Source organism: Schistocerca nitens, chromosome 1, assembly GCF_023898315.1.
Source record: "Schistocerca nitens isolate TAMUIC-IGC-003100 chromosome 1, iqSchNite1.1, whole genome shotgun sequence".
Taxonomy (NCBI): Eukaryota; Metazoa; Arthropoda; class Insecta; order Orthoptera; family Acrididae; genus Schistocerca; species Schistocerca nitens.
Window position 1 is genome coordinate 794369870 of NC_064614.1, and position 21556 is coordinate 794391425.

The 21556-nt window shown below is 42.3% G+C and overlaps 1 protein-coding gene across 1 annotated transcript in view; it reads right to left on the bottom strand.

Moving 5' to 3' along the window:
* Positions 1-21556, bottom strand: part of LOC126262364 (chorion peroxidase-like) — a 260243-nt gene that overhangs the window by 16234 nt on the left and 222453 nt on the right. Inside the window, exons 9-15 of the mRNA XM_049958952.1 lie at positions 21012-21157; positions 13779-13906; positions 10233-10346; positions 8310-8442; positions 5435-5562; positions 4617-4726; positions 3385-3477 (exon numbers count right to left, since the gene is read on the bottom strand). Of these exons, the coding sequence (XP_049814909.1) occupies positions 3385-3477; positions 4617-4726; positions 5435-5562; positions 8310-8442; positions 10233-10346; positions 13779-13906; positions 21012-21157 (852 nt within the window). The remainder of the gene's footprint in view (positions 1-3384; positions 3478-4616; positions 4727-5434; positions 5563-8309; positions 8443-10232; positions 10347-13778; positions 13907-21011; positions 21158-21556) is intronic.

The window sequence follows — 21556 nt, forward strand, 5'->3', positions numbered from 1 at the left end:
AGAAGATCCGACACGATATCAGGAATAATCCCATGACTTTTGGCACCTCACTGTACGTAGCTGGAAGAGAAAGTAATGTATTGGTTGATACTTCTAGGAAAGTACGCGATCGGAATTATTGTTTGAACAAGAGTTTTGTATGCTACCCCATTTGTGTGTAGACTACACTTATTATTGGTTATTGCAAGGATCTCACTTTGACATCTGCCTTACATGCGATTAGTTTTATGTGACTGTTCCATTTGAAATCGCTCCGTGCCCATACTTTTAGTTAGATATTTTAAGGATGTAACTTCTTCCGTTCATTGTTCTGCAATCGTGTGATCGCACAGTAATGGGTCTTTGTGGTTATTTATGAGAAATACATTACATACGTTTATTCTGAGGGTCAACTGTCAATTTCTGTACCAAACGTCAATAATCCGCAGATCTTCTTCCCTTTCGCTACAATTTTCTATTCTTACGACATTGCTTTATACAATAGCATCACCTGTGAAAAGCCTCATTGAACTTAGGCCGTTATTCAGTAAGTCATTTATAAATTTTGTGGACAATAATGGTGTTATAACAGTAACACTTTCTAGCGATAAGCTCGAAGTTACTTTTACGTCTGAAGATTTCGCTTCGTTAAGAATGGCACGCTATATTCTGTTTGCTAGAAAATCTTTAGTCCGATCACACAGGTGGTCTGATACCCCGCAGGCTCGAATTCTGTGCGTTTAGAGATAGTGCAATACTGTATCGTACCGTTTCTACTATTTTAGATAACCTGAATTCCTGGACAATCACAAGCAATATTACTAGCTACATTTTCCATCCGATGTATGGTTGAGGGAAAAAAAATATACAAATCACTCATAATTCAAATGACAGTCGATTACTTCTTCAGCAACATTTTAGAAACAAAGTTTTGTTTAGCTATGATTACTAACTAACAATAAAAATTTTAGAAACAATTTGTGTAGTTGGCGTTGGATAGATTTCATGAACGTTAGGAGCTGTATCGTGTAGCACAGAGCTGTACTTGTTATTTTACCTTCGACTATCGATTTCGCGCTATTTCAGACAGTCTGTGACCTTTGGATGGTCTGAAATTAACCGTAGCCGATAACTGGAAGTAAAGTGGCAAGTACAGCTGTGTGTAATGCAGTTATTAACGCAAAGATGTTACTTTGAGTTTACTTTCAGATCTAGGTTTTCTTGTAACTAGTGCCTCACAAAAATTAACTAATGGTGAGTATACATAAATGAGTCCTGTCTGCACGGGAACTGTACGTCGTAATGAACCGCGGGGTGTTACAGAAGGACGCTGAAGATTGAGTGGACTAGTAAGATAAGAAGGAATCCGCAGAATCGGTGAGGAAACGAACGTGTGTATGAAACCCACTAGAAGAAGGGACAGGATGACAGGACATTTGTTAAAACATCGGAGAATAATTTTTATGGTACTACATGGGGCCTTAGAAAAACACAGTGTTGTAGGAAATGATAGGACAAAATTGAAGACGCATTATGTGCTACACTGAGATAAAGGGACTAACATAAGAGAGCAATTTCCGGCGGGCTGAGTCAAACAGGTCATAAGATTAATGACAAAAAAACTAAGATTTTTGTTTTGTTATATTTTTTCCTTTTGACTTATTATTAGGTTATGTTGCTTAAACCTTCTGATTTTAGTATTACAGAAGTGGACTTAGTGATAATATATATAACACTCTATAAAGAATACTACGTGGCGAACCGATAAGATTTGAACTTGCCCATGTAGCGTGCCGAGATAGCTAAATTATCCAGACCTCCAACTTCGAATCCCATTCTGGCCAGGTATTTTAGCTATAAAAGCCGAATGACGATAAAACAATGTAATTCTGTGTCTAGTTTCATATTTCAGTATTTGTACAAATGTATCTGTTAAGTACAAAGATAAAGTTTCTACATCTATTGGAGTGCGTGCTTAACAATATAAGCACCTGGGTGTCTCACTGACAGCAAATGGAAGGAATTAGCAAATGCACAAAACGAAATAAGAAAAGCGAAGGTCATAACTGAGTATCTATGGCCTATATTGTGGACTGACAATAACTCAAAAGTGACAAATACGACTATACAAGAGTTTTGCTGAAAACAGTGGGCCATGGACCAGTAGTGTGGACACTGACGAAGGAACTGAAAGAAAGGCTTTATGCTGTGGAAATGAAGTAGTGGAGAACGTGTTGGAAATCAACGATAATGGACAGGGTAAAGAATAATGACATCAATGGAACGATAAAAATAGGTTCATCATTGGTACAGTCGATAGAAAGGAAACAACGCACGCGGGGTGCCACATGAGGCGTATGGATGAAAACAGAATATTTCAGAAAGTCTTGGCGTGGAGACGTCTTGAGAGGCGAAAAAGAGGTAGACTTAAGGAAGACTGGAATGCAGGTAGAACAGATAACAGAAGATACTGGGATGGATAAGGAGGCATGGAGACACAAACAATGCTGCAGACCGATGTAGAACACTAAAGTAATAGCGCATTGCCTGTGAAAAGCACACTGTCCAGCCACGACTTACAAAATTAACAGTGCTGATGTGTGTACTGACCATCAGTGTATTGCACTGATTTCTTTACACATTCAAAAGAAATATGACGATTCAGTTTTTAGCGCATTCCACCAAAGCGTTGACCACCACGTCGGCAGAACAGCAGAAACTAGTAGGCTGATAATTCTTAATGTTGCTCGGAGATTAGAGTTATTCCGCGCTCCACGAAACTATTGGGCTTTATTTAGTTAACAGATCAGTAGGAGTACAAAAGAAACTCGAGATTTGCCGGCCGAAGTGGCCGTGCGGTTAAAGGCGCTGCAGCCTGGAACCGCAAGACCGCTACGGTCGCAGGTTCGAATCCTGCCTCGGGCATGGATGTTTGTGATGTCCTTAGGTTAGTTAGGTTTAACTAGTTCTAAGTTCTAGGGGACTAATGACCTCAGCAGTTGAGTCCCATAGTGCTCAGAGCCATTTTGAAACTCGAGATTTCTCTGATTCTTGCACAGAACTTTAATATAGTGTGGTTGCCATTATAACTTCAGTGTTAGAGTTTTTTTTAATCTTTATCCGTTCAGTAATGGAACATATTTATATAGCATTTGGTAAATTCTAGAAAATAAAATATGAAAGTTGTTAACTGTCGTAACGTATGTGTTCTACTAGGGAGTAAGTTATATTTACTAACGGTAAAAATATGAATAGATGCGCTACTTCAAAAGGTAGGAAGTATTCTGCACCACATGATTATTTTTTCACATATCGTGCTCTGTTCTACAATTTCGAGAACCAGAACAAAACAGAAAGCATGGTTAAGCTAATAGGAGTAGAAATGAAGAGTAAATAGAATCTTACTCGTAAATGGCGGCGTATTTCCTGATAGTTTCGTTGGACATGGTGCCAAACAGTTCCTCAAAAGTCTCAGCACCAGGCAGTCCGCAGAATTTCCTGTACAGTACGAAAAGGCATGTCACATAGTGGTGAACATTGAAGAGTGATTTATTCAAGATGTGTTCATACAATTTTTAAGCTATTGCGCTCTGTTCTAAATAGATTCACAAAATAACAGACCACAGAAATCATAACAAAATACAGACAAGAGAGGCTGAGTAATCGTTTTCCTTCGTTCTATCTAAGTCAGAACTCGTGACGCGAGTTATTTTTTTGTGATTCTGTAAGAGAGTGCCTCCAGGTATTACTTTTGTTTTTCTCTACCAAATGGACACTAATCTGAAATGCACAATGAATTAGTGGCTCCAACTACAACTTCTAGAAAAATGAAAATACCAAAGTACAGCGACGTCTGAATTATACCCGCAAGCTTTCAGTAATCATAACTGTGTCCTAGCTGAAATAATAATAAAATATTAACCGTCAGAAGTGAAATATATATAAGTTCAATTAAAATATTTTTCAATAGAACTATGTAAACCATTAAAATTTGTGGCTCTCATGCAAATGATATACATGAATGTATAAGAACCCGTCTGCTCCTGTCTCAGGAACATCAATACATTATCTGCCAGCACGAATATGTCCTGTTCTTAGAAGAGCATAAGTGGATTCCGAAAAGATTTTGGACACATACTCATGTAAAAACGCATTGAGGATTGATGACTCCACTTGTAGATGTACATCTTTCTGAAGGGTAATAAAAACAAAACAAAATAAATAATAAGTCGATTAATTTTCGGCAGTCAACACTTCAGAGCCATCCTGCTTTAGAGATGAGTTTCAGCGTCTTTGCCACAGACTGCGTCTTTGAACAGTGAACAGTTTTCTTCATTCATCAGTAAGAAGTGCTGGTCATCAAATACCCAGTAGGCGTTGCAATATGAGAAGCTTCAGACACTCTGCCTCACAGTTGGTGGTCAGCAAATTTTTTTGGTAGTTGAGCCATTTCTGTGTACTTTGGAAAAAACTTGCAACAACCATACGTTCATTTGCATTCTCGAAAAATTTTGTGAACGTAACTAGTCGTCAACCGTCTGGTCAATAGCAAGTATTTGGAAGCATCCAGTGTAAATGATCACACCAAAATGCTCTCGCAAGGCTACGCCTAATAGGGTGATGTTTTGTTTACTGACCTGAATTCCATATAACCCGGGAGACCGAAGTCACGACCGCGCTGCATGTTGAAAGACGCCAGGTCGAGGCCGAACCTCTGCCCTGGCTTCTTGAAGAGGTGGTTAGTCACCTGCGTGCAATAACAGTTAAGATTATTCTAAGCACATAGCTATAGCCTAATACAGGTGAGAAATTCTCCTGAGGTAAGTCCAATCTTACTGGCCTCAGGAATATACAGGGTGTTTAACATAAGGCACAACCGATGTGTCCGTTACTGCGGTGGAACCAGTGTACGCAGGCTCCGTTCGTCCCTATCCTCCGTCCCATTCATCAGACTTTGTAGAAGGTGGTTCTCGGTTTTCGCAGTAGTAGGTGAGATAGCAGTAGCCTTGGGAATGAGACCGCGAAAATATTTCAACCATTTACCTTTTCAGTCTTGGGCTGTCAAGGCATCTGCTCACACATCTATGCAGAAGTTCAAAATGAAACCTTATGATGAGATGGTGGTAGTACTTCGACTGACCAATTCAGATACGGATATAAGTACCCAAAATTATTTAATTCCGATACTGTTGCTAAAAGTTAGTACTGCAGCTGGCTATTCAAGTCAAAGCATGATGGAGAGTTGATCCTGGAAAGCTCTTTTGGCATTTATCAGTATATATGAACTCAGCGAACAATCAGAGTTGGAGTTCTTTAAATCTTTCTCAATTACCTGCAGTATCTTGCATGAATTGAAAACTAGACTCAGGGATGCAATCAATGCAGCACGTACTATTGGCCCGATCTTTCTATTTCAGTATGTGTTATTTATAAACTCGGCTGCGTATTGTCTTACCTCCTGAGTGACGGAGTCGTCGACGGCCTGGGCCACCTGGTTCATGAGGCCCATGAAGTACTCGTCGATCACTCCAGCTCGGTACAGGTCGTACGGCTTGCGGATCAGTTCAGACAGCCGCTTGGACGCTGGAAACATAGGTTAGGGTTAGTTACGGCGATAACAAATCGGAAATGCAAGCCGCAGACACTAGAAACATGCTAATATGAGTTTAACATAGGACGAGATAGAACAAATTTATTTATCGGAATCACAAAAATTTTGCAGACTTCTTTATTTCTGATCATGAAATCATTTCGTATGATGCATCTGTGTTCGGAACGATTAAGTTGATCATGTGCAACCCATTACAGTGGTCAGGCGTCATGCCTATGCAATTGTGAAAACTCTACTAAACTGCAACGTGTCTTGCAATACAACATTAGGACAAAAAAATTTAAATATGAATATGTCGTATAATTTCAACAACAAAAGATACTAGATACTACTGTATTCATTATCAACTGTTGAGGTAACATATTTCTTTTCTTCGGCAATGGAGATTCCCCATTTTCTGATTTCTACTTTTCGTTTACTTCGAGATGTTACAGGGGTAGTCCCAATGTTCACCAGGATCAGGGACAAGGATCTTCATAGTCCAGTGAAGCATGTCAAGCAAACGGTGACAGAACAATGTGCATTTTTCTTTGTTTTTTAGTGATTTATTCTATGTTAGTGGAGCCCCACTCGGCATAATTTTCAAAACGAGAGCCATTGTCTTTCTAACGATGTCTATAGGTGTGGTGCGACTGATGGCGGTGCATTTATGAGCTACAAACTACCGCTTCAGCATCTAACATACTCATTAAGTTGTCTCCTTCGTCTTAGACAGGCTGCCAATCGTTCATCTAATAAGGATGCTTATCCTCGAGATTTTTAAAATAAGTTGATTCTACCAAGTTTCTCTCTCGTAAAGAGGTGAAAACGCAGAAAAAATTCTCCGCACATTGCAGTCTCTTTGATCTTACACGTAGCAGAGCGTTATACGAGAGGATTTCAAAAAGTAAATTACGCATTATTATGGCAAGCGAAGTAACTTTTATTGAATGTTGCACAATACTTCAGAGTGACACAGATACGACACGATTTTCCAACGTAGTCACCAAGTCTCTGTAAACAACTGTCGGAACATTCCACACATCGTTCAGTTAGTCGACGATAGAAATCAGCTTCTTGGTCCCGGAGCCATTCGAGACCTGTTTTCTGAACGTCCTCATCGATGGAAAATCTATTTCCTCGTTCTTTCTGCCCACCAAATATCTGGAATTCGTAGAGTCAAGATCTGGACTTATCGATCAGTAATTCTGCGGCTGTGTGACCTCCGTCTGCTTACTCGCAACATTTCACTACGGCTGGACCCGACGTTAAATTTGGTCCGTTTACTGTCAGAATTTCACGGTGAATCAGTTAGTAATTTAGAAGTTTTGCCCACAAGAGTCGTAGTGTCCCACGTACTTGAACTTTGCTCTACGTTTTCAGTTGCCGTGGCGTTTCACTCCCATGCTGTGACGTACTTGTTACTATCACCGCAGCAGAACTATGTCTGCAAGAAGCATGGAACATGTCCGCTGTTCTGACAATGTGCTAGTCCTGTTCCGCAACGGTCTTAGCGTGTAACCTTCTTTTTGAAGGCCATATGTAATAAAATATTTCCGGAAAACAGAAAATTAAGAATGATTACAAGTATTTACTTCAATGCTTTTTAACAAATACACATAATTAGCTTAGAAATAGATCTATATTGGTGTTCGATGTGGGTAGATACTAGTATTCCACTGTTCTTGAGCGTGATTCACCAAGTAAGTGATATAGTTGTTGATGAGTGTTAGTTTTACGTGCGTGAAATTATCATTATAAGGCAGGACTGTCAAGCTTCATCAAACTTAATAACGTAGAATTTCGCGGCCACTCTCTAAAATGTTAAAAGTTGTACCTCGACATTCTTGCTTCAGACTTACGGTGACTTAAATTTTCGTGTTCATCGTCGTAAATGTTTATGACTGATTATGCAGTAAAATTGTCGTGATTATGTACAGCGGTGAACGCTTCCACCAGTCAAGGCAACGTGGACTACTACAGGAAACCTTAATTTGTTTTCACGCCTTCGTTGGACTGAAAGAACTGTTGGCTCGATTTCACTTGTATGGGAAGTTTTCGTATATTGTTTCAATCTTATGGTAGTTAATGTATATACAGCGCTTAACAGAACGATACCGGCAAACTTAGAGGGTTTGTAGAGCGTGCCTTAAGGAACAAATTGAGGGTATGAATCCATGTCCGGTAACATCATTCATGGCCCTTGGGTAGAGCGTCGAAATTATACGGGTAATGCCTACCGCTAGGTCACATGTTCAGCAGAAAATGAAAGTCGCTACGCTCTCATGCTGTTATGACATGCGTGGACACGCCATCTCACGATCTAAGATTGCGTGAAGTTCTACTTGCGGTGCTCAGAGTAGAAACTCAGGTCAGCTGTCGGTGGTTGGTCAGTGTACCATCGTCGTTCTGTAGCGTCATTGTATGACATTTCCAGACTTGGATTTCTGTTCTTTGTTCTAGAGACTCTCTACAGACCTCGGGAAACTATAGGTACTATTCCGTCACGGACTGCATAACTAGTGTCAAAATACTTCAAAATAGAGGCAGAGAACATCAGTGCTATATGGTAAGCCTAAGAGAAAAAAAAAGTACAAACTAATGATGTTACATGTTTTTCTAAGCTGAATCGCTGTCTTTGCGCATGCAATTACTAAAAAGTACGGCCGTCTGATGCAAGTGATGGTCTGATGGCTATACAGTGCGCTGTGAGGCGGGCGCAGAATGTGAGCGTGGTTACCGATGAACCTGTGGGCCTTGCTCCAGCGCTCGACGGCGGTGGGCAGCAGCGAGTGCGCGAACCGGAAGGCGGCGCCGGCGAACGCGTCGATCACGCCTGGGTTCACGTTCGGGTCGTAGCCGTCCCAGTAGCCCTGCAACACAAGAGTATTTCTTCAATGCTGTTGAGTCGTAAGTTAACTTTTAATGTATACGTCGGTGTTACTCACATTACTCGTGTTTTTAATGGCTCAGTTAATCTTCGTAATGCTGTTCATTTTGTAGATTAGAACAGCTTTTATCTAAGGGGTCCTGGTCACTGTAGAGGTGGAGTAGGATATTGGAGTGAAGAGGACTGGCGGATCATCTGACGGTTAGTGTACTCTACTGAAGTTAGTATATACACAGGGTGCCAGAAATAGTCTGAAAAACGTGTAAGGGTGTTGCAGGGTAGGTTGTGCTGGGAAATGATAAAAAAACTCTATACGTTGCGCCGTTTCCAAGCTCATGAGCAATGAAGTTAGCCAGTCTGGCTGTCACACACGTAAATTCAAGCGACCCGCCAGAGATGGTGTCGCCAAACGTCTTCTGCGTCTGGTTTCCTAAAATTCATAAGAGAACGATAAAAAATTGGGTATTCGACAGTACTAAGGATCGAACCCGAGCCAAAGGCTGAACAGTCTCGTGCGCTGCCAGCTATGGGATGACAACAACTGACACTAACTGCATCCGGAGGGTCGCTCCAATCTGCGTGCTCAACGGTCTGATTGGCCAATTTCAATGCTAATTAACTCGAAAACGGCGCAACATATGGAATTTTTTTCCTTAACATTTATTTCTCAGCATAACCTAGCCTGCAACGCCCTTACAAGCTTTACGTTTGTGTGTGTGTGTGTGTGTGTGTGTGTGTGTGTGTGTGTGTGTGTGTGTGTGCCCGCGCTGTTACCCTCTATAGTTCCCATAATCACTCAGTTAACCTAGCTGCAAGATCAAATGCACAGCACAGCAAAGTTGCAGCGCCGTAGTTTCCAATATATTGACATATAGCTGAATAAAGAAGTGTTTATAACCGTTGTCTAAGGAAAAACATAAAACATAGGAAATGTAAGAAAAGTAAGAGCTAAATTACAATCTTGTATGTATTAAAACAATAGAAAGCGCTACCATGAAGCGTTACAAGCATGAAAACAAAATATTTATAACTTAGCAATCACTTAACTCTTATTTCTTTGTAGACCACTGACGAAGCCTAATGCAATTATCAGAAAATGAAAATAAAAACATCTTTTGCAAGAAACGAGTAAAAATTATCCCCATCTAAACAATAAACAACACTCCGGTAGCAACTGAGGTAAAATGCTTGTAAATTTTCGGCTGATATTATAAAAGTTCGTCAGCCATATCGTTCTGCAGGCTCCCTGTCGATCCATCCCCTTAAAAAGATTTTAAAAAGATTAAGTCTAACGTTATAAGATTATTATGAGATGTAAGAGTAAATCCGTACACTCCTCTTCATATCACTCAACAAGGAATCGCATGTGTGCCTCAGGCAGCCATCATTTCTCAAAACGTGCCAACTGATCAGTCAACGTGTTATCTCAGTCACAATGCTTCAAAACCTTAAAATTGTTTGAGAAGTAAGTACATGTTGTTTATTGATTCGTAAGCTCCTAAAAAGTGAATTAGGCATAAGTTTAAAAACAGAAATAAAATAAAGCTATAGTATACTACTCCAATCTACAACGAGCTTCATCTATGAAACTGAACGAAATATTTAAGATCTAAATTAATGCTAAAAGTAATACTACTCAATCAGGTTTTTAAAGCACTGATAAGCGCTCGAAGATGTAGGTAGATTTATATGTCATCACTTGTTGTTCGATGTGAAAAAAGACATAAATAATCAGCTTATCAAAAATACAATAAAGACTACACAAAAACTAACCTCCTTCTGTGTAAGAAGGCCGAACTTCTCCATGACTTCCTTGCCGAGGATGATGGGCAGGAATTCGTTGTAGGTGATGTGCTGGATCTCGGCTATGACGATACGGCGAGCTTCCTAAACAGAGGAAAAGTAAAACTGAAGTTGCTTGATTTCAACATTGCTCTTTCTCCTTTTTCATACGCATTCTGCCTTCTAGGTAGTACAATAACTGCCCCTGCACGCAATTCGTTCATAGCGAAATATATTCATAAACATTATTTTTATGGAAAAATATATGACCGAAGCAAATCTGTTAGACAAAAATAGGAAAGAGATTCGAACACAGCACGCTGCAGGAAGCATTCCAGTTTTGTTTTGGATTAGAGAAACTGCTAACGAATTAATTAAACTCCACAATGAGATCTACGATTCCATCAGATGACGTCTGATTGCAGCGCCTGCTATCTGCCTATGGCGTCACTGGACTTTACTATGTGGTTTGCGCACTGCCCTCTCTCCCGTGATATCGACTCGACTATTCCAAACTGGAACCGCTATTCAAGCAGCTCTTTGAACGGTACCACAATGCTATGAGCTCCCAGTTCCCATCCTTCCTCCAAGAAAAAACTGTTGACAGTGCCTTGAACAGAAACCGGGTTATTCGCCTGACAGTACGACACGCTAACCATTCAGAAACAGTGACTGACAGAAAACCAACAGGCAAACTAAGTCAGAGAACAAAGCGGGAATTTGAAACCTGTTCTTCCAGAATATCATAACGCTGACTCATTCTGTGTTGCTTTGTGTAACGACCGTTGATTGGCTAGATAGTATGTCAGGAAACTCCTCATAGATTCCTCCAAGGAATTAAATTGATAAATTAATGAATCGTGAGGGCTTCAACACTTCGTTTCAACATAAACGTACAATAACAACACAACCACAGTTGAAATTGGATATTTTCATTAAGATGAATGCCTGAACAAAGGTACTGGCTGATTAAAATATAAATCACGCTGTTTTGAATAGCTGCAGATGGGATGCGAGATATTTTTATCTCACTTTACAACAAATCACGCTGTAGACTTTTTTTTCTTTCTAGGAGTTATTTTTTTATATTATTGCATTTGCTTGGTCTCCATCGGGCCAGGTGTTTAGCCAGTTACGTTATTGCTTAATATTTTACAATCACACACAACCTGTATGTTAATATCAGATTTTCGAATGTTCACATTGTTTTTAACTGTAATATATCACTACAAATAACACAAACATATAAACTTTCTTATTCTTGGGCTGAGAAAGTTAACAATCATGATAATGTTTTACTACTATACGTTTTTATGGGGTTCAGCATCGGAATTAAATAACTAATCGGACAAGAGACTAACACTGCGCACAAATAACCAAATAAAACGACTACATAAGATTTCTTCTTCTGATAGCAGTTTCTGGTGTGGAGCTACTGGAGTTCATCAAGTATTGCGGTTACTGTGACCTGTGTGTTTCAAAAAATGGTTCAAATGGCTCTGAGCACTATGGGACTTAACATCTGAGGTCATCAGTCTCCTAGAACTTAGAACAACTTAAACCTAACCAACCTAAGAACATCACACACATCCATGCCCGAGGCAGGATTCGAACCTGCGACCGAAGTGGTCGCGCGGTTCCAGACTGTAGCGCCTAGAACTGCTCGGCCACAACGGTCGGCACCTGTGTCTTTCCATCTTATAATTTAGAGACGAATGTGGACATAGATTTTTGGCTGTTGGGGACGGCAACAGCTGAGCAGCAGACGATTTACATCTGCTACTTATGAGAGATGAAATTCGCGTTATGGATATGTAACGTTGATTCCGGGAGATGCGCAGGATAAGACTGGTATCAATTTCGCATTCTTACGATTTATGTATGTGATCGCGAAATTTTAATTTTGAATACGATGATCTTTTGGGAATGCATTGTTCAGTCCATGCAAAGTATTTTCCTTTCGTCGTCTGAGAGGTTTCCCACACTCGGTACTGTTCAGAAAGTGCCCTTTTAGTTACAATGGTTACGAAGTCTGAATAAGGTAGGCACACAAAGAAATGTATTCCGCTATGCCGCTCTTTGCGAACTGGTCAACAGTTTCCGGAATGTCCTTTTATCCAGAGAAAGTGCACTCTTTTATGTTGTTTGCTCCACTGATAGATTAGTTCCTGTACGTCGGAGAGGTAACAGTTCCAGGATTGATGCTCTAGTTTATAGGGCGTTCCACGCATCCGTTGTTATCAGAATATCAATCATATCCTGCAATGTGTATCTATGTGTTTCTTCTCGCTAGAACCTCAGTTATAAAGCATCTTGCAGCATGAGGAAGCTTGTAATAGTTCCGATTTCCGTAGCACGACAGAAATATGCAAACCCCGTTTCTTCACCCGACTTAGACCCGTCTGTGTATAGCGGCATGTCTTGAACGGTATCTAGTTGCTCGAGGCTAGAAGTAGAGAAGCGCCTTTATTGATACGGTATATATGGTTTGTAGCGAAAGATTTCATACTAAAGTCTGAACATCGGAGATATCACATCATTCAGTATGCGAGAATGATATGTTGTAGCTGACAGCTAATAGACGTATTTCTTTGCCGCGTGGTACATCCCTGGCTGGACAATTTCGTTGAATGTCTTATTTCTCCGAAGAAGTGGAGATGGAGATACAGCTGCTCCGCGATGTATAAACAGATGTCAACAAATTGTCAACAGTTTTTTTTTTTTTTGCGGAGTCGAATGCTTGGTTAACTACGACGTCGTGCAGACGAAGCGCTAATGATCATGGGATAAAGGTTCCAACTATTTTTTCTGAAACTTTTACTCAGAGGGTAAGAATTAAGAGGTAAAAGTACGACGAGACATCGAAACAGTCGTATGGTATTATTGTCTGAAAGACTTCGTAGGGTTGGTTCAGTCACCTAATCTAAACGAGTTTCGTTCCTCTGCGTAGAACGGCTTTTTTTCCATGCGTTATGTGATAGTTGTGTCTTAAGTGTGCTTATTATTGCATGTGACAATAATAAATATATGTTTAGTGTGGTGTTGTGTGTGTTGCATGACGATGACGAAACGGTAAGGGAAAACTGCGATGCCGACACGTAGCCTACTCCTTTGGAATGACACCAAGGGGCCGCCGGACTTAACATGTCGGCTCACCATCAACAGCGCCATAGGACCTCATTTCGTGAGACACTAAGGATGGGCTCTGGAGTTTAATCTAGGATATTTATGCAAAATCTCTTCCGTAGCTGGCCAAATACTGTCGACGAAAATTCCTTTCACCAAGAGGATTCGAACCGGCTACCTTCGAGCATAGGCGTGCGCTAGCGATCTCGGCCACGGAAAGCTGGTTCAAGAGCATAACTTAAGCGTCACTTGCTCATAGTTTTCCTGTCATTGGCCGTAAATATCTGCCTTACTGTTGATGCTGCGTCAGTATGGGACACCTTCTATGAGGAAACGTCGAAACGAGATGCTATACCGATACCTTCTCTGCTGCATTGACTTGAGACAACGTCTTCCTCCTCCGCTGCTCACCTGGAAGAGCGTCTCGTCGTCCCAGTGGGGGTTGACCTGGGCCAGTCCGTTGGCGACGCGGTTGTGCTCCCTCGCCATCAGCGTGTGCATACACGTCAGCACCAGCTGCTCGTTCACTCGAATCTCACCTGCAACACAGGGAGGGCCGTGAGCAAGTGCAGTTACGTTTTCGCAGTCTTAGTGCATAAGGTCATTTGATTTCTTATTATTTTGGCAATGTGTAACAACGTTGTTCCTTGTAAACTTAAAACTACTTAGGAAACCAAAATGCTTAAAATTAACAATTTATGTATTAAGAATACAGGAAAATAGGAAGACAGGAGACTAATGTTATAGAAAGCCAACACTGATACTGTCTAGGAGGGAGTACGTCAGAAAGACATTCATCCTCTTCTTCCTGGATAACGATCGCACGGCCTACTACTGCTCGTCTATGAGGCCGAGGACATCAGCGATAGTCTGAGCCTCTCGCGCTCAGATGGTGTGACTGTACGTCTGTCTTAAGTAGTACTTGTAAGCTACAAGTTGTGAAGACACAGGCCACAGTAACCGCAATACTTGATGGACTGCAACAGCTGCACGCCAGCAATCGCTATCAAAAGAAGAAATCGTATGCAGTCGTTTTATAATTGGTTATTTGTTGGATGTATTCAAACCTCTGTATTCCTCTACAGTTTCTACTCTCTGCAGCTCCCTCTGGTACCAGAAGTAATTCCCTAAAGTCTTAACACATGTCCTGTTATCCTGTCCCTTCTTGTCAGTGGTCTTCCCATGTATTGTTCGCCCCGATAGCTGAGTGGTCAGCGTGATGGATTGCGGTCCTACGGGCCCGAGTTCGATTCTCGGCTGGGTCGGGGATTTTCTCCGCTCAGGGACTGGGTGTTGTGTTGACTTTGCCACCATTTCATCCCCATCCGGCGCGCAGGTCGCCCACAGTGGCGTTGAATGTAATAAGACTTACACCAAGGCGGTCGGACCTGCCCCGCAAGGGGCCTTCCGGCCAATGACGCCTAACGCTCATTTCCATTTCCCACGTATTCCCTTCCTCGCCGATTCTGCAGAGTACCTCCTCGCTGCATACCCTATTAGTCCACCTAATTTTTAACATTCTTCTGCAACACCACATCTCAAATGCTTCGATTCTCTCCTGTTCCTGTTTTCCCAGTCCTTAATTCAGTAACATACAATGCAGTGCTCCGAACTTACAGTCTCTCGAATTATGGCCTTCGTTTGATACTAGTAGATCTTCCTTGGTCAGGAATTCCCCGTTTTTTCTGTGCTAGTCTACTTTTTATGTTCTCCTTGCTCCATCCGTCATGGGTTATTTTGCTGCCTAGGTAGCAGAATTCCTTAACTTCATCTACTTGGTGGTTACCAATCTTCATGTTACGTTTCTTGTTGTTCTCATTTCAGCTACTTCTCATTAGTTTCGTCTTTCCTAGTTTTACTGTCCATCCACATTCTGTACTCATTAGACTGTTCATTTCATTCAACAAATCCTGTAGTTCTTCGCCTTCACGGAGGTCAGCAATGTCATCAGCGAATCTTATCGTTGATATCCTTCCACCGTGAATTTTAATCCCACTCTTTAATCTTTCTTCTATTTCCATCATCGTTTCATCGATATAAATTATTAAACACTAAAGCGAAACACTATGAGCTCGTCTTACACTCGTTCTAATCCGAGCACATCGTTCTTAGCATCTAATCTTCCTGTTTCCTCTTAGTTCTCGAATTACCCTTCTTTCCCTACAACTTCTAGTTTTCTCGGTATTTTCACTATCTTGCACCATTTTACGTTGACGAATGCTTTTCCTAGCTTGACAGATCCTATGAACGTGTCTTGATTTTTCTTCCATTATCAAGCGCAATGGCAGGACTGTCTCTCCGATGCCTTTATCTTTCCTAAGGGCACACTGGTCGTCATGTAACAGACCCTCAACATTCTTTTCCGTTTTTCTGTATATTATTATTGTCAGAAACTTCGATTTCTCTTACAATCTAAAGTTACTGTCTAATGAACACTTGTTTTCGTGACACTCCTGGGATTAAACATTAAGTCCTCACTCTATGTTTATCTGTCATCGCCTACGCCACTATCGTGTGGTCTGCTATCACTGCTATTGTCTTGTGATCTAGTGTTGTCTGTGGAATTATTCGTCGCCTGTGTTCGTTGTCGCCTGTATTTTCATTGCTACGAGTATTCTTTACGCAGCGCTCTAGATATTCTGTCTGCAGAGTAGTTGAGATCGGTCCACAACGTTTGCTCTGTAAGTGATTGTGTTATGTAGTCGTGTGAGCCTTCTGGTTGTCTCCCCCGAGACCAACGGCCACACTGTAGAAAGACATGCTCTGGGATCCCTCCATCTCTGCAGGCACAATCAGCCTCCCGACCGAAGTGATTGTAAACAAACTTTTGCTGAGAAGAGATAGTATCACGTAGAATAAAGCACAAATTAAATTAATGTAAACGAGCTTATTCCAGAGGCGGTGATACGGGAACATTATGCAGTGCCTCTGAAGTTCATTTTTCTTATCGACACTTGCAAACGTCTTTGTTTTTAATGGCTTAGAACAATGACTTGTCACACACCTTGACTATCTGCTGTAATGGATCCTTCATAATTATAATATTTGAGCCCTGAATCGGAAATAAATCAAATGCTTGCACTACAAACGGTCATTTGTGCTGATGATAATGTCCGTCATCCTTCTCACTCTGTTGAAACTAGCAACGTCCTACGCCTACAAAGATCTGTGTAGTGAAACTGTCGTACACCGATAAAGCGACTGCGGAAGAGTCGCAATATATGAGCTATAACTAGAGCCGCACTCTGTCTGAACTACGATACGGAACTTTTGGTACACTACATAAATTACGTAGTAAATGATAGGACTACCGGCAGAAGTGGTATAATTGGTAGAAAAAGAAACGTAAATGAATGCGTAAGAGAGAATTCGTATTTTTGTTCTGTTTGGTTGTTTGTTTTGCACATAATTAGAATCGCACACCATTCAACTATTGTCCATTGCATATTTTCTATCCTTACAGAAAATGCGCGCATTTTATAAGTAATAAAAAATTAGCTGGTCGTGTAACTTGTGCGCTCTTACGTAACCAAAGCAATATATCTTATACTCACTAGAAAATTCTTCAGCGTGATCAAAGACAAAAGTATCCTGTTGTTATTGAGAAATGCGAAATTTGTTTATGAATACGTTAAATATGTTCGCTATTGCAAATATGGACAACAATCAGGTGTATAACTGAGTGGTGAAATGAAAATTTGTGCCGGACCGGGACTCGAAGCCGGATTTTCCGCTTATCACGAGCGGTCGCCTTACCACTAGGCTACGCCAGCACGGGTCATGGCCAGATCCAGACTTCCATATGTCGTCAACCACGTGTCTACAACCTCCACTCGAACAACCATTGTACACACATCAAAAAAAGTTTTGCATCAACCCGGTTCCCAGAACTCCTGAAGATAGACGTTGACTGTGGATATTGTATCACAGACACAGTCCCTTTGACTGTTCAGAGATGTCACTAAACCCCCCCCCCCCCCCCCCCCAAGATGTAAACAGCCATGCATGAGCAGCGCCTGTTAGACGGAAGGGTTCCGACAGCCGATCAGTTCCAGTATCTCCACCAGGAAGGACGTACACGGCTCATGTTGTCTGTAGTTCAACCATGCCTACACGGTCAGTACCGCGGTTCGGGAAGTGTCCAGGCGTCTCGGAGTTAACCAAAGCGACGTTGTTCGGACGTGGAGGAGATACAGAGAGACAGGAACTGTCGATGACATCCTCGCTCAGGCCGCCCAAGGGCTACTCCTGCAGCGGATGACCGTTACCTACGGATTATGGCTCGGAGGAAACGTGACAGCAACGTCACCATGTTGAATAACGCTTTTCGTGCAGCCACAGGACATCGTGTTACGACTCAAACTGTGCGCAATAGGCAGCATGATGCGCAACTTCACTCCCGACGTCCATGGCGATGTCTATCTTTGTAACCACGACACTATGCAGCGCGGTACAGATGGGCACAACAACATGCCGAATGGACCGCTCAGGATTGGCATCCTTGTTATTTTTAGCCATATCTCGTAAGTTCACTATTATTTGTGTCGTACGTTATCATAATTGAAACAGCGAAACCATTGAAACATTAGATAGAATGCACAAATAGAACTCCTAACGTAATACTGTCAAGTCTGCGACCCCACTGTCATTCATAAAACATTTCATTCTGAAGGCAACAAATTTTGTGTATTCTCCATTTTGAAACAAGTATGGTCAGAATATCATCAGCTTCCTTAACTTTAAAATTAATAGTGAAATATCCTTTACGAGGTGCATATAAAAGTAAAGCAGAAAAGTATTTGAAATTAGCTTAAATACATTATTTGATTCAATCCAAAGAAAAAATTCGAATCGCAATTACTATTTACGTCATTGGCTTACACTGATCAGTCAGAAAATTATGACCACCGACCTACTATGGATAATACCCGTCCACTCAATAGCAGCGACGCCTGGCGAGGGGTGACTGCTAGTCAGAAACACGCACGGTGGATGTAGTAGCAGTGAGTGTCTGTCCGTATATGGAATATGGAAGCCACGTGATCTACACTATGTGATCAAAAGTATCCGGACACCTGGCTGAAAATGACTTACAAGTTAGTGGTGCCCTCCATCGGTAATACTGGAATTCAGTGTGGTGTTGGCCCACTCTTAGACTTGATAATAGCTTCGACTCTCGCAGGCAAAGTTCAGTCAGGTGCTGGAAGGTTTCTTGGGGAATGGCGGCCAATTCTTCACCGAGTGCTGCTCTGAGGAGAGGTATCGATGTCGGTTCGTGAAGACTGGCACGAATTCGGCGTTCCAAAACATCCCAAAGGTGTTCTATAGGATTCAGATCAGGACTCTGTGCAGGTCAGTCCATTACAGGGATGTTATTGTCGTGTAACACCTCCGTCACAGGTCGTGTATTATGAACAAGTGCTCGATCGTGTTGAAAGATGCAGTCGCCATCCCCGAATTGCTCTTCAGCACTGGGAAGCAAGAATGTGCTTAAAACATTAATATAGGCATGTGCTGTGATAATGCCACGTAAAACAACAAGACGTGCAAGCCCCCTCCATGAAAAACAGGACCACACCACAGTACCACTGCCTCCCCATTTTACTGTTTGCACTACACACGCTGGCGGATAACACCCTTCCATCGAATCGCCACATTGTGTACCGTGATTCGTCACTCCACACAACGTTTTTCCACTGTTCAATCGTTCAATGTTTACGCTCCTTACACCAAGCGAGGCGTCGTCTGACATTTCCCGGCGTGATGTGTGGCTTATTAGCAGCCGCTCGACCGTGAAATCAAAGTTTTCTCACCTCCCGCCTAACTGTCATAGTACTTGTAGTGGATCCTGATGCAGTTTGGAATTCCTGTGTGATGGTCGGGATAGATGTCTGCCTGTTACACGTTACGCCCCTCTTCAACTGTCAGCGGTCTCTGTCAGTTAACAGACGAGGTTGGCCTGTTCGCTTTTGTGCTGTACGTGTCCCTTCACGTTTCCACATCACTATAACATTGGAAACAGTGGACCTAGGGATGTTTAGGACTGTGGAAATCTCGCGTACAGGCGTTTGACACAAGTGACACCCAACCACCTGACCACCTTCGAAGGCCGGCCACGGTGGCCGAGCGGTTCTAGGCGCTTCAGTCCGGAACCGCGCGACTGATACGGTCGCAGGTTCGAATCCTGCCTCGGGCATGGATGTACGTCATGTCCTTAGCTTAGTTAGGTTTAAGTAGTTCTAAATTCTATGGGCTGATGACCTCAGAAGTTAAGTCCCATAGTGCTCAGAGCCATTTGAACCACCTTCGAAGTCCGTGAGTTCCACGAAGCGTCCCATTCTGCTCTCTCACGATATCTGATGACTACTGACGTCGCTGGCAGTAGGTGGCAGCACAATGCACCTAATATGAAAAACGTATGTTTTTGGTGGTGTCCGGATACTTTAGATAAGAGAGTGTATCTGGGTTTGACCAAGGACAGACTGCCATCGCAGTTCGGCACGATCATTTCGGAAACTGCACCATTTGTCTGGTGGCGAAATCAAGGTGAAACCATGTTCAAACGTCGTATTGTTGGGTGGTCTCCCTGTACCAGATGCCAGACATCGTAGACTGACCAGACTGGTAAAACACGACAGTCGGCGAACTGTGTCGGAACTATCATCAGACTATAATGCTGGACAAAGTACAAGTGTGTCTGAACACACAGTCACCGAACACCCCTAACGATGGGCACCCACAGCCGAGCCGATGAGCCAAGCATGTGCCAACGTTAATACCATCACATCGGCAACTACGAGTGAAATGGGCACGTGACTGTCGACACTGGACGTTGGTGCAGTGGCAAAGTGTTGCATGGTTTGATGAATCCTGATACCTTCTTCATCATGCCGATGGGAGGGCCCGAGTCCGCTGTCTTCCAGGAGGACAGCTCCTTAACAGCTGTACGGAGATCAGCAGTCGGCGACTCCATTACGCTCTGGGGAACATTCAGGAGGGTATCCGTGGACCAGTGGAGCTCGTGGAAGGCACCGAGACTGCCGAGGAGTATCGGTGGATGTGGTGGGTGGTAAAGCACTTCCTAGCCCCATCGAGTGACCAAATAAACCAAGACCTGCGCCTCATGCGCCCGAGCATTTTCCTGCAAAATGATGGGAAGCTATGTAGAAAATTTCGCCGCTTCTTTCTGTAAGCTGTGCATTTTTGGAACACAGCCTGGGACCAGCTGTGATTTATTTGGTCGATCGATGGAGCTGGGAAGTGCTGAACCACCCCGGACTAAAGATCTTGTGACTTCAGATTTTTCTAATTGAAGAAAGCACTTCACGGCATTCGCTTCAGAACTGTTACAAAGATTCGTTGGGCAACAGATCGTTCCTCTCGAACTGTCAACGCAACTGGTGTTTCGAACGACTTCCACATCGCTGCTAAAGGGATATACACATTGCTGGAGAATAGTAAAACTTTGAAACATACGTATATTTTCTGTAGGTTGCAAATAAGTAGTTGGCACTATTAAAGTTCGAATCCTCGCACAGACAGGAATTATATCAGTGTTTAGCCGTCCATTGTCTTGATATCTACTCACTGCATCTAAAAACTCTTAGCGTTAACATTGTGAATATTGCTTTGAGCACAACTGACCTCCCTCGAAGCAGTACATGGACCTGTTGGGCCGCGTGCAGCCCTCATCCGGGATGTCCAGCTTCAGCGGCAGCAGGTCCTTGAGCCCATATTCATTGAAAACGGGATTCATGCGGAGCAGACCGCCATAGCCAGCGCGCAGATGCCTGTAACACGACGGTACGTTGCACGATGACCTTCTCCACATAGTGCCAAAAATATTACATGTGCACTATGCTCTGTAGATGTTTCTAAATGTAAGATCACATTATAATATTTTATCTTTTCTAACAGCGTCACTAAACTATTCGTTGGTATTAAAAAAATTTAGTGGTTACGGGAGCCACATTATAAGAACTAATAAATGAGAAACTGTTGCACAAAGTGGGATAATACTGGGTCATGGGATGAAACCAGGTAACATGTTTCTGATGCACTGTTTATGCCCTCTAGTGGAGAGATGAGGAATTACGCTCCACTAGTCAAGAATGTTCAGTTCACCGCGCTTTTGAAGGTAAGTTTGTTTTACGGTATCTGGAACCGCGCGACCGCTACGGCGCAGGCTC